General features: G+C 43.0%; 1 protein-coding gene across 3 annotated transcripts in view; it reads right to left on the bottom strand.

Annotated features, from left to right (window-relative positions):
• The window catches only part of gan (gigaxonin), a 135016-nt gene that overhangs the window by 47349 nt on the left and 73283 nt on the right, over positions 1 to 14384 (bottom strand). For all 3 annotated transcript variants that reach the window (XM_070897006.1, XM_070897007.1, XM_070897008.1), the window contains exon 9: positions 11271 to 11405. In XM_070897006.1, coding sequence (XP_070753107.1) covers positions 11271 to 11405 — 135 coding nt within the window. The remainder of the gene's footprint in view (positions 1 to 11270; positions 11406 to 14384) is intronic.

Below are 14384 nucleotides of genomic sequence, written 5' to 3'. Positions count from 1 at the left end.
TCTTTTGCCAATCACCTTAAATCTATGTCATCTGGTTCTCGAGCCTTCCACCTACAAGAACAATTTCTCTCTATCTACTTTGTCTCGAAACCTCATGATTTTGAACACCTCTATCAAATCTCCTCTCAACCTTCTCCGTTCGAAGGAGAACAACCCCAGCTTCTCCAGTCTATCCATGTAATTGAAGTCCCTCATCCCTGGAACCATTATTGTAAATCTTTTCTGCATCCTCTCTAATGCCTTCACAACCGTCCGAAAGTGCGATGCCCTCAATTTGACACAATACTCCAGTCCAGGCCAAATCAGTATTTTATAAAGGTTCATCATAACGGTCCGACAACCGACCCCTGGGGAACATCACTGTATACCTTCCTCCAGTCCAAAAAACAACCGTACACCACTACTTCCTTCCTTCCCGTACTCTATGCCTCTATTTGAGGCCCAGAATCTCGTAAACTTTTTAAACCGCTATCTCAACCTGCCCTGCCACCTTCAACAATTTGTGTACATATACCCCTAGGTCTCCCAGTTCATGCACACCCTTTAGAATTGTACCCTTTAGTTTATGTTGCTTCTCCTCGTTCTTCCTATCAAAATGTATAATTTTCACTTTTGTGTGTTAAATTTCATCTAGCACATATCCGCCCATTCCACCAGCCTGTCTATGTCCTCTTGAAGTCTATCACTATCCTCCTCACTGTTCACTATACTTCCAAGTTTTGTGTCATCTGCAAATTTTAAAATTGTGCCCTGTACACCCACATCCAAGTCATTGATAGTCATCAAGAAAAGCAGTGGTCCGAGAACTGACCCCTGAAGAACACCACTGTATACCTTCCTCCCGTCCAAAAAACAACCATTCCCCACTACTCTGTTTCCCGTCACTTAGCCAATTTCATATCCATGCTGTCCCTTTTATATTATATACTTTTTTATATAGATCTGAACTTGGGTATAGAGGGCACAATATCAAACTTTGTAGACAACATAAAAATTGTGACCATGGTAATCTGTGAAGCAACTTCAGGAGGTAGATTGTTAAATGATGAGGCCAATAGATCCGGGATGAAATTTAATGGGGTGAAATGGGAGGGGTTCGATTTGGGAGGATGAAGCAGGAGCGAACATAAGAAATAGGTGCAGGAGTAGGTCATTTGGCAACCTCGAGCCTGCTCCGCCATTCAATAAGATCATGGCTGATCTGATCATAGGCTCAGCTCCACTTCCCTGCCCGCTCCCTTTACTCCCTTATCGCTCAAACATCTGCCTATCACCGCCTTAAATATATTCAATGATCCAGCCTCCACAGCTCTCTGGGGCAGAGAATTCCACAGATTTACAACCCTCAGAAGAAATTCCTCCTCACCTCAGTTTTAAATGGGCGACCCCTTATTCTAACACTATGCCCCCTAGTTCTAGATTCCCCCATGAGTGGTAACATCCTCTCTGCATCTACCTTGTCGAGCCCCCTCATTATCTTAAATGTCTCAATAAGATCACCTCTTATACTTCTGAACTCCAATGACTGCAAGCCCAACCTTTCTTCATAAATCAACCCCTTCAACTCAGGAATCAACCAAGTGAACCTTCTCTGAACTGCCTCCAATGCAAATATATCCCTCCTTAAATAAGGAGACCAAAACTGTACGCAGTACTCTAGGTGTGGTCTCACCAATACCCTGTACAGTTATAGCAGGACTTCTTTGCTTTTATACTCCATCCCCCTTGCAATAAAAGCCATAACTCCATTTGCTTTCCTGATTACTTGCTGTACGCGCATATTAACTTTTTGTGTTTCATGCACAAGGACCCTCATGTCCCTCTGTACTGCAGCATTTTGTAATTTTTCTCCATTTAAATTATAATTTGCCTTGTTAATTTTTCTGCCAAAATGGATAACCTCACATTTTCAAACATTATACTCCATCTGCCAAATTTTTGGCCACTCTCTTAGCCTGTCAATATCCCTTTGCAGATCTTTGTGTATTCCTCACAATTTGCTTTCCCGCCCTTGGCTACATTACACTCGGTCCCTTCATCCAAATAATTAATATAGATTTGAATTGTTGAGGCCCAAGCACCTGTCCCTGTGGCACCCCACTAGTTACTGTTTTCCAACCGGAAAATGACTTATCTCGACTCTGTTTTCTGTTAGTTAGCCAATCCTCTAATCCATGCTAATCTCTCTTAGGTGGTCCCTCGTCTCGATGATGACTTGCTTCCACACCAAAAAGGGATGAGTTCACAGGTGTTTCAATGATGGACCTGATATTCCCGGTCCCGAACTACATGTTAAAACGTGGAAGATACCACCGGTGTGTGAATTTTTTTTAACGTGTGGTACCACATGGGCTTGACAGAGCTAGGTCTTGGTCCAGTGGTAAGAATTAACCAAGACCAGCTCTGCTACACGGACCTAGTGTGCACACATATTGCAGGCTGCCCCAGGGCCCTTGCCTCTGCTGGGCCCCGAACTCACACCTCTCCTGGGCCCTGATCACGTCTCTCCATACGTCACATCACCATAATCCAGGTCGCTGATTGGAGTGTGGGCAGGTACAGCCGGAGCGGCGAGGTCGGGGCGTGTGATCGTGGAGCCAAGCTTATATATTACCCCCAACCGCGTGAACTTTCATCTTGTGCAGGAACCTTTTATGTGGCACCTTATCGAATGCCTTCTGGAAATCCAAATACACCACATCCACTGATTCCCTCTTATCCACCCTGCTTGTTACATCCTCAAAGAACTCCAGCAAATTTGTCAAACATGATATACACTAAAACATTAAAAAAAATAAAGTCAAGGAGCAGAGACACTTAAGCTTCAGATACATAAAACCTTAAAAGTGGAAGGACAAGTTGACAAAGCTGTAAAAAGCATTTGGGATCCTAGATTTTGTAAATGAGGCATAAAGTACAACTGCAAAGAGGTAATGCTAAACCTATGCAAATCATCAGTTAGGCCATTGTTCGAATCGAGTCCCGTTTTAGGCAACTTGTTTTTGGAACATCACAGCCATGAAGAGGGTGCAAATGAGTCACTAAGAATGAAAATCGGCCGATTTCTATAATGGTCAGCTGATCTGCAACACAGGTTTCACCCACAGGCAGCAATTTGAAAATCTAGCCCGGTAACTCCTTAAATTATTCCCCTCCCATTGAGATCATCATGATTTAAAAAAAACACAAAAGAAATGACGAGAAAAAAATGTAACATAAGAAATAGGAGCAGGAGTAGGCCTTTTAGCCCCTTGAGCCTGCTCCGCCCTTCAACGAGATTATGGCTGATCCTCTACCTCAACTCCACCTGCCCGCACTATCCCCATATCCCTCGATTCCCTTAATATCCAAAATCTATCGATCTCCGTCTTGAATATACTCAAAGATTGAGCCTCCACAGGCCCCTGGGGTAGAGAATTCCAAAGATTCACCATCATCCGAGTAAATAAATGTCTCCTCATCTCAGTCCTAAATGACCGACACCTTATTCTGAGACTGTGACCCCTGGTTCTAGACTCTCCAGCCAGGGGAAATACCCTCCTTGCATCTACCCTGTGAAGCCCTGTAAGAACTTTGTATGTTTCAATGAGATAAGAACATAATAGGAGTAGGAGTGAGTAGGCCATTTGGCCCCTCCAGCCTGCTCCGCCATTTAATAAGATCATGACTGATCTGATCTTGGGCTCAGCTCCACTTCCCTGCCTACTCCCCATAACCCTTCACTCCCTTATTGCTCCACCTCATTCTTCTAAACTCTAGAGAATATAGGCCTACTTTACTCAATCTCTCCTCATAGGACAATCCCCCCATCCCAGGAATCAATCAGGTGAACCTTTGTTGCACCCCCTCTATGGCAAGTATATCCTTCCTTAGGTTTCTATTAGGTATATAAAAAGGAAAAGAGTGGCTAAAGTAAATGTTGGTCCCTCAGAGGACGAGAACGGGGAATTAGTAATGGGGAACATGGAGATAGCAGAAACTCTGAACAAATATTTTGCATCAGTCTTTACGGTAGAGGACACTAACAATATTCCAACAGTGGATAGTCAAGGGGCTATGGGGGGTGGGGGGAAGGAACTTAACACAATCACTAAGGAGATGGCACTCAGTAAGATAATGGGACTAAAGGCAGATAAATCCCCTGGACCTGATGGCTTACATCTTAGGGTCTTAGAGAAGTAGCGGCAGGGATTGTGGATGCATTAGTTGTAATTTACCAAAATTCCCTGGATTCTGGGGAGGTCCCAGCAGATTGGAAAACTGCAAATGTAACACCCCTATTTAAAAAAGGAGGCAGAGAAAAAGAAAGAAACTATAGACTTGTTAGCCTAACATCTGTGGTTGGGAAGATGTTGGAGTCCATTACTAAAGAAGCAGTAGCAGGACATTTGGAAAAGCAAAATTCAGTCAGGCAGAGTTAGCATGGATTTATGAAGGGGAAGTCATGTTTGACAAATTTGCTGGAATTCTTTGAGGATGTAACGAACAGGGTGGATAAAGGGGAACCAGTGGATGTGGTGTATTTGGACTTCCAGAAAGCATTTGAGAAAGCGCCACATAAAAGGTCACTGCACAAGATAAAAGTTCACGGGGTTGGGGGAAATATATTAGCATGGATAGAGGATTGGCTAACTAACAGAAAACAGAGAGTCGGGATAAATGGTTCATTCTCTGGTTGGCAATCAGTAACTAGTGGGGTGCCGCAGGGATCAGTGCTGGGACCCCAACTATTTACAATCTATATTTAATGACTTGGAAGAAGGGACTGAGTGTAACGTAACCAAGTTTGCTAACGATACAAAAATGGGAGGAAAAGCAATGTGTGAGGACACAAAAAATGTGCAAAAGGACATGGACAGGCTAAGTGAGTGGGCAAAAATTTGACACATGGAGTATAATGTTGGAAAGTGTGAGGTCATGCACTTTGGCAGAAAAAAAATCAAAGAGCAAATTATTATTTAAATGGAGAAAGATTGCAAAGTGCTGCAGTACAGCGGGACCTGGGAGTACCTGTGTATGAAACACAAAAGGATAGTATGCAGGTACAGCAAGTGATCAGGAAGGCCAATGGAATCTTGGCCTTTATTGCAAAGGGGATGGAGTATAAAAGTAGGGAAGTCTTGCTACAGTTATACAGGGTATTGGTGAGGCCACACCTGGAATACTGCGTGCAGTTTTGGTTTCCATATTTACGAAAGAATATACTTGCTTTGGAGACAGTTCAGAGAAGGTTCACTCGGTTGAGTCCAGGGATGAGGGGGTTGACAAGAGGAAAGGTTGAGTAGGTTGGGCCTCTACTCATTGGAATTCAAAAGAGAGAGGTGATCTTATCGAAACGTATAAGATTACGAGGGGGTTCGACAAGGTGGATGCAGAGAGAATATTTCCACTGATGGGGGAAGATTAGAACTAGGGGGCATAATCTTAGAATAAGGGGCCGCCCATTTAAAACTGAGATGAGGAAAAATGTTTTCTTCTCAGAGGGTTGTAAATCTGTGGAATTTGCTGCATCGGAGAGCTGTGGAAGCTGGGACAGTGAATGAATTTAAGACAGAAATAGATAGTTTCTTAAACGATAAGGGGTTATGGGCTGCGGGCAGGGAAGTGGAGTTTAGTCCATGATCAGGTCAGCCATGATCTTATTGAATGGCGGAGCAGGCTCGAGGGGCTGTATGGCCTACTCCCACAACTATTTATGTTCTTAGGTAAGGAGATCAAAACTGTACACAATATTCCAGGTGTGGTCTCACCAGGGCCCTATATAACTGCAGTAAGATGTCTTTACTCTTATACTCAAGACCGCTTGTCGTAAAGGCCAACATACCATTTGCTTTCTTAATTGCTTGCTGTACCTGCATGTTAACTTCCAGTGATTCGTGTACGGGGACACCCAGGTCCCTCTGAACACCAACATTTCCCAATCTCTCACCATTAAAAAAATACTCTTCTAAAATATTCTATTTTTTCCACCGTGAGTAATCCAATTATGATTGTAAATTCAACCAGTAAAATAAAATACAAAATGTTCTGAGGATGATGCTAGCTGTTTACATATTATAAGATCTTGATGTGTACAGAACAAATGATAGCCAATGGTTGTAACATTTCATTTCATTGTGACACACTGTAACATGAGCTTTTTGTGCCAATAATTTTGTCGATTTTGGTTTGAACACATCACTATGTCTCAGTTGGTAGCACTTTCACCTGAGTCCAAATGCTTTCAATCCCCACTCCAGAACCTGAGCACATAATCTAGGCTGGCATTTCAGTGCAATACTGAGGAAGTGCTGCACTACTGGCAGTACCATCCTTTAGATGAGACATTAAACCCATCTGTCTGCCTGTTCAGCTGGGTGTTAAAGATCCCATGGGTCTACTTGGAGAAGAGTAGCAAGTTGTATAAGCATCCAACAAATACCACCACAAAAACAGATTAACTGATCATTCACATTATTGGTACTTGTGAAAACCTACCAAATTTGCCTACACAAGTGACTGCATGTAATTCACAATATATGAAGTGTTTTGGGTCCATTTGAGGGACATGTTAAAGTGAGTTATTTCTTTACAGCAAATAAATGTAGAACATATACTTTGTTTAAAAAAAAACAATTGTTGTAACATCATGTTTAGAAATCGAGGGATATTTGAATAGCAAGATTGGGACAAGTGTACATTAGCAACTCAAACAACAGGAATAAGCCTAAAGGAGGAAGTGAAATGGAAGAAGTGCCTCAAACTCAAGTAAAGGTTACAGGCAATGCTTTCAATTACTCGACCTGAAATTCTGGCCTCCCCAGGTCTGTACGGACCCGGGAAGGCATCGCAAAAGCTTGTTTTCGCCGCACGATGTGCATGCGCCAAAAAACGGCTTTTCCAATTTGTCAAGTTCTGGCTTGACAGATCGCACGCATCTCGGCAGTAAGGACATTCGCATGGGCAAGATTGCGCAATTTGCCCATCTCTTACCCAGTGAATGTCCTTAAAATTCTTGCACCTGGTAACCAGCATAAGTTTTAAAACATAAAAAATAAAATTTTAAAACACATTGGGCCCAAGTTTCCACATGATTTGTGCCTGATTTTTTTTTTTTTTTGGAGCAACTGGTGGAGAACGGACTATCTTAGAAATCGCAATTCTCCACATTTTTTTTTCTGCAGTTCTAGTCAGGTAGAACAGTTCCACTTTGGAACAGAATTTTTTCTTCAAAAGGGGGCGTGTCCGGCCACTGACGCCTGATTTCAAAGTTTCCACAGTGAAAACGTACTCCAAACTAACTTAGAATGGAGCAAGTGAAGATTTTTGTAGAACTGAAAAAACCTTGTCTACACATTAAAAAATCAGGCACAGGTTACAAATTAGGCGTCCAGAACGAGGTGGGGGGGGAGAAGGGAAGTCATTAAATTCTATAATAAATCCTTATTTATACTTATACAAATAAATCCAACCTGAATAAACATTTATAAGCAAAGAAAAGATTAAATAAACCATCTTCCTACCTGTGTGAAAGTGCTTCAGTCAGGGAGAATGCTGCAGGCGTTCGTTCCCGCGGGGGGAGGAGAAAGCCGTTTGTTCCCGCGGGGGGGGGGGGGGGGGGGGGGAGGCGAGGAGGCAGCCGTTTGTTCCTGACGGTGGGCAGGGAGGGGGGAGGGAAACGGCTGCCTTAACTTTCTGAGGCTTCCTGCAGCCTTCTCAGTGCTGATGTGCTGATGGCAATGTGCTTTTATTAAAAAATTTTCAAAAATTAAACAGCTACAAAGAACTACAAAAATGGCCGAGTGGCAATATTTCCTTCACACTGCGCGTGCGCGAACGCTCCAATGCGCACGCGCAGCGTTGCCGGCAGGAAAAAAACGAATTTAAATGGTACCCGCCCCCTCCCACTTACAAAATCGGCACGAGTGTAGGCTCCGCCCCCCTGGGCGCCGCGTCAAACAGACAAGGAGCTGCAGGGCGCTCCAGAATCGCGAGTTTTTTTCCCGGCGCCGTTTTAGGCGCGAAAAACGGGCGCCCAGCTCAGAGGGGCGCCCGTTTTTTATCGTGTGGAAACTTGGGCCCATTATGTTTAAAAATTTTGTTTACTAAGGTAAATTTATTTTAAACCCTAATTACAAAACTTTTTTAAAAATCGGAAAAATATATATATATTTTTTTTTAAAACACATTTATTAATTAAAATTAATTGAAATTAAAGTTATGTGAGGCCTGTTTTTTATTTTTTTATGTTGTGTTTAGTGTGTTTGGTCTTTTTTCCTCATTATTAGCAGTGAGAACTCGTAGATACGGAGTTCTCATTATTATTAATGAGAATACTGTACCTGATTTGTTGAGCAGTCATACGTAACTGCACCTTCTGATTTCGAACCTGGAGGACGAGAGCACGCTTCGAAGCGTAGAAAGAGAAGGCCTCCCCACCAGAATCGCAGGCACCTCCGGGACCACCAGATAATTTCATAAAAATTCTCGGGTCGGAGGCGATCGTCCGAAAGAAGCCTCCGACCTGAATTTCAGGGCCATTATTCCTATCCAATGGCATTTCACTTTGAAAGAAAACTTTAGATATATTCATTAATACTTGAAACTAACCTCATGAATGTGTCAATGTTTTTAGTTTGTATACGTAGAACATGTATGCTCCACTTTCCCGCCTGCTCCCCATAACCCCTTATCGTTTAAGAAACTGTCTATTTCTGTCTTAAATTTATTCAACGTCCCAGCTTCCACGGCTCTCTGAGGCAGCGAATTCCACAGATTTACAACCCTCAGAGAAGAAATTTCTCCTCATCTCTGTTTTAAATGGCCGGCCCCTTATTCTAAGATCATGCCCTCTAGTTCTAGTCTCCCCCATCAGTGGAAACATCCTCTCTGCATCCACCTTGTCAAGCCCCCTCATCATCTTATACGTTTCGATAAGATCACCTCTCATTCTTCTGAATTCCAATGAGTAGAGGCCCAACCTACTCAACCTTTCCTCATAAATCAACCCCCTCATCCCCGGAATCAACCTAGTGAACCTTCTCTGAACTGCCTCCAAAGCAAGTATATCCTTTTGTAAATATGGAAACCAAAACTGCACATAGTATTCCAGATGTTTCCTCACCAATACCTGATATAGCTGTTCTAAGACTTCCCTGCTTTTATACCCCATCCTCTTTGCAATAAAGGCCAAGATTCCATTGGCCTTCCTGATCACCTGCTGCACCTGCATACTATCCTTTTGTGTTTCATGCATAAGTACCCCCAGGTCCCACTGTACTGCAGCACTTTGCAATCTTTCTCCATTTAAATAATAACTTGCTCTGGATCATAATCAAATAAAAGGTTGCATTATCATCATAGGCAGTTCCTCGAAACGAGGATGACTGCTTCCACGCCAAAAAAAAAAAGGAGTTCACAGGTGTTTTGAATGAAGAACCCGAACTACATCCTGAAGGGTGGAAGGTGCCTGTACGTGGATTTTTTTTTTTTTAAAGTGTGGTGGCCGTTGCACAACAGCCACCACATGGGGTTGACAGAGCTAGTCTTGATCCAGTGGCAAGGGTTACCCAAGACAACTGGAGACCTGCTCTGCTGCACGGACCTAGTGCGCACACATATCGCAGTGTGGGCTGGCCCATGCTGCCCCTAGGTCCCTGGCACTGAACTCGCGCCTCCCCTGCGCCACGATCACATCTCTCCACAGGCTGCAATGCTTCTAGTGAAACATTTGCTTTTTGTAAGATGAATTACACTCCTGGTCCAAGCTTTAAAGTTTTCTTTTCTTAAACAAAGGATTAAAAGAGGAAAAAATATGGTGACCTCAATATAACCTCAGTAGTGTTGTTAAACTCTTGAAATCCAATCCCAGCCAGCTGCTATCCCTCGTTTAAAATATGACCATCACCGCATACTTTACTGAATACTTTTTTCAAGAGATACAAGAGTAGCATTTAGGCAGATACATGCCAAACTCCATTCCCATGTGAGGAAACACCTGAAGACTTAATGCCCAAGATTTAGGTAGTAACCGAATAAAACTGAAAGCATGCAGTAAGGGCCAGGAAGTTATAGATACAATACAAAAACTATAAGATCTACAAATGCTCAAAAGCTTTGCTGAAGTCCTTTTGTTCTGGGGCAAATAATTGACTCTAACCAAATAGGGTGTTTATTCAACTTCTATGCAGCACTATTCATGACAGACCGAAAATATAATTGCAGAGTGGCTAATATTTATTATTGAAATGAATGGAGGAACTAGATGAATTTCCTCAAGATGAAATAATGGGAAGCAAAAATGCTCTTTTCTCACTGAAGCACAACTCAAAGCTAAATGGTACTTGTAAGTGTTAGCCTGGCTCCATTGGTAGCAATACCGTCAGTCAGAAGATTGGGGTTTTAAACTCCACCCTAGGACTGGAGCACAGAATCCAAGCTGAAACTCCAATCCAGTACTGAAGGAATGCTGCATTGTCCTTCAGATGAGATGTCTTACTTGTTCCATTGATTCAGGGGATGTAAAAGATCCCCAAATGATTTGAAAGGAAACACAGTTCTCCCAGTGTTCTGGCTTGTAATCCTCCTTTAACCACCGCTACTGGTAAACCAACTCATTTTCCTTGTCAGTAGGACACTGCTGTGCTCAAATTGGCTGCTGTGTTTGCCTACCAACAACTGCATTTCAAAATAAATTTATTGGATGTGAAGGGCGTTTATAAAGTTTCTTCTTTACCTTATATTTCAACTTCTACACTATTAAAATGTGGGTTTTCAGGCAGTGGGAATTACTTAAAAAAAAACAAAGACGTGTTCTCTTTAAAGAACCATCTATTAAATGACAACAGACAACATAATGCAAGTACCTTAACTATTTTTGTAACTGTACTAATAACTTTGAAGCTAGGGATTGTATTTATCAGATTATCAGTAAATGGAGGAATTAACTTCTAAAAGGTTCTAACTTTAAGTGGCTGACAGATATGGTGACGCAACTTATAATCACTGTTGTTGGTCTTTGTACTTCAACAGGCATCAGCAGTTGTCTGCTCTTGCAATCACATCAGTCATATAAAAAAGACTTAGCACACATCAGTCTTCTTCATTTGAATGCAACAACTCAAAACTAAATTTGTAATGATTACCAATACTCAGTTTACATGCCAGAAGAAAATCAATGTTTTCATTGATTTTTGTAGCTAATAAGTCCATTAGGACTCATAGGCTGTTATCAAAAATCATTTATTTTCCAACATTATTCTTGCCTGCTTCCTTTCTTTGTTTTGTGTTACCTTTTGAAGTGATCATGGTAAAATTCTGATTTGCAGGTCACCATATCACTGGCTTCTGCATTGGCACCTTCACGACTACGAACTCCGCCGAAAACATACAGCTCCAGGCCAACACCACATGCTACTGCACCAAACCTACAAAGCCAAAAAAAAAATCAAATTACAAACAACCATTTTAATTTAAAGTACCTAGGCAACATTTAAAGTGTAAATATCAACAGTCAGTCAGTCGTATATTAGGCTTCCTGTACCATATGAAGTACAACTGTAATGTGTGTGGTTAAATCCAGCTTCCTGAATGTGATTTTATCAGTTGAGATTCTCCATCACTATAGGCAATTTTTATTGTGGTAAACGAACAAGATCAATACATCTACTACAAGCAGGGTTGAAATGCATTCCTGATTATCCTCAAATAAGGTTTTTTGATTTCTTCATACTCCCTTTCTTTGTTTCTCATGAGGAAGAAAAAAACATTACAAATTAAATACAGAAAGTATATGATTAATTGGTATAAAGCATTTTTAAAATTACAAATACATCCTGCCGAATCACAGGTTCAAGCACAAAAAATGGAATAAAGCTCAATTATTGTTTAGTCACGTAACAAAAAAGAACAGTACAAAAAATAGTTAGCATTTATTACAGATTCTAGATAATCTCCTGTGGCACTACACAGGGGAAGTCAGAAAATATGGTCCATCTCTTATTTCCAAGTTGCAGTTTCATTGGCCCCAAGTTTCGGCCCGCGCTGAAAACGGCGCACCTCCGAGCTGGACGCCTGTTCTACGCGCCTAAAAGTGCGCGAGAAAAAAACTTCGATATTCTCCGGCTTCTCGGAGCTCGATCTCATGCTTGGCGCAGCGCGCTCTTCACAGTGGGTGGCGGAGCCAAACACTCGCGCCGATTCTGTAAGTAGTGGGGGGGGGGGGGGGGGGGGGGGCGGGTCCAATTTAAATGAGCCAACGTGGTGCCGGCAACCCTGCACGTGCGCGTTGGAGCGTGCGCGCAGTGTCAAACAAACATTGGCACTCGGCCATTTTTAAAAGGACTCGGCTGCCGGCCAGCCACTGACGCCGCTCCTATCCCATGGCCGAATGGCCTCAACCCCCTTGAAAAGCTGCGTGCCTCTGGTGTTGATCCTTCGGCTGCCGGCCAGCCACTGACGCCGCTCCTATCCCATGGCCGAATGGCCTCAGCCCCCTTGAAAAGCTGCGTGCGTCCGCTGTTGATCCTTCGGCTGCCGGCCAGCCACTAACAGAATGAAGGCCTGCCTGCAGCACAGCAGCTCAGCTCGAAGGCTGCTTGCTGCCGCTGTTGGGGCTGCCGTCGAGACACTGACGTCACACCCCTGCCTGTCTCCAACATGGAAGGCCTGCCTGAAGCACAGCAGCTCGAAGGCTGCTGCTGTTTCACACAGGTAGGAGCATGGTTTATTTAATCTTTTCTTTGCTTATAAATTTTTATTCAGATTGGATTTATTTGTATAATATTTGTATAAGTATAACTAAGGATTGATTGTAGAATTTAATGACTTCCCTTCCCCCCCCCCCCCCCACCACCTCGATCCCTAAGCCTAATTTGTAACCTACGCCTGATTTTCTAAAGTGTAGACAAGGTTTTTTCGAGCGTACAAAAATCTTCACTTACTCCATTCTAAGTTAGTTTAGAGTAAGTTTTCACTGCCGAAACTTTGAAAACAGGCGGAAGTGGCCGGACACGCCCCCTTTTGAAAAAAAAATTCTGTCCCAAAGTGAAACTGTTCTAACTGACTAGAACTGGAGCAAACTAAATGCCGAGAATTTGAATTTCTAAGATACTCTGTTCTACACCAGTTGCTCCAAAAAATCAGGAGCAACTGAGGCCGAAACTTGGGCCCATAGTCTCTCCTCTTCTGCTTTTGTCTCCCTTTCTCCTCTCCTACTTCCCTCTCCCTAACTCTTTTTGCTTCTCTCTCTGTTGTCTTCTGCTTCTTTCTTTGTCTTTCACTTATTTCCCTTTGGGTGGGAGGTTGTCTCGCTGCCCCCCCCACCCGCCACCTCCAGTTTAAAATTCGCATCTTTGTGCTTAAGTCCCGTCATGTCTCCCCGTTCCAGTTTCAATAACTTTCTCCAGCTCTCAATTCCCAACTCCAACTTTCTGTGCATCCCCCACAACCCAATCCCACCATCACCCTACCACGGATAGTAGTGTCCTCAACCGTCTAGGCCCCATGTTCTGCATTTCTCCCCCTAAGCCCATCTGCCTCTCCACCTCCTTTAACCCAACTCAACTCTCCCAATATCTCCTTCTTTGGCTTGGCATTCATTTTTGTCTGAATACATCTCTAACCCGCCTTTGGATGTTTTTGTACATTAAATGCACTATATAAATGCATGTTGTTTTTCTATTCCATTTCGTTCTGATTCCCTCCACTTTATGCTTTTGTCTATGTCAGTTTCGGCTTCTCAGTCTTATTCGTCTTACCTTTCAGGTGGGAGGTGGTAGATGGCATGGTGTGGGGTAGCAGAGAAAGGAATCACAAATAGTTGAAGGCTACTTTTGGGGTGGTGGTTGCAGGGAAATTGTGGTCCTTCCTATCCCTTCCACCAATCATTCAGGCTTCCATTATCCACTCACTCCCACTGCATCCCCTTCCGACCACTCTCCTCCCTCTTTTTATTTGAACTACCCACTCAATCCCTAAACTCTCCCATTCCCCCTTGCACCTTGAGAATTCACCTGACTCTTAACTCTGCATCCACTTTCCCTTGCTCACTTCAAAGGCAGCCTTCAACCATTTGTGATTCCTTTCTCCGCTACCCCACACCATGCCATCTACCATCTCCTCAACGGCAGATGAAGACAAGCGAGACACCGCCCTTCATCTGGCTCACAGGTTTTTGAAACTAGAATCTCTGTCTCAATAGATATAAGCAATGAGAATTGATCTTTTCAAACTTTCAACAACAGGTGACATAATCAGGTGGCTTAAAAACAAATGTTTTTTTTTGGAAAATTAAGGTAACATTAAATGAAGACAGACACACACTATCGCGCTCACCCCCTCTCTCACCGAACCATCTCTCTCGCCTTGCCACTGACCACAGTCTCCTCTCTTTCTCCCTCTTGTGC

This window comes from Pristiophorus japonicus, chromosome 13, assembly GCF_044704955.1.
Source record: "Pristiophorus japonicus isolate sPriJap1 chromosome 13, sPriJap1.hap1, whole genome shotgun sequence".
NCBI classification, from domain to species: domain Eukaryota; kingdom Metazoa; phylum Chordata; class Chondrichthyes; family Pristiophoridae; genus Pristiophorus; species Pristiophorus japonicus.
The sequence above is the reverse complement of the archived record's forward strand: the minus strand, read 5'-3'. Positions and strand labels throughout refer to the sequence as shown.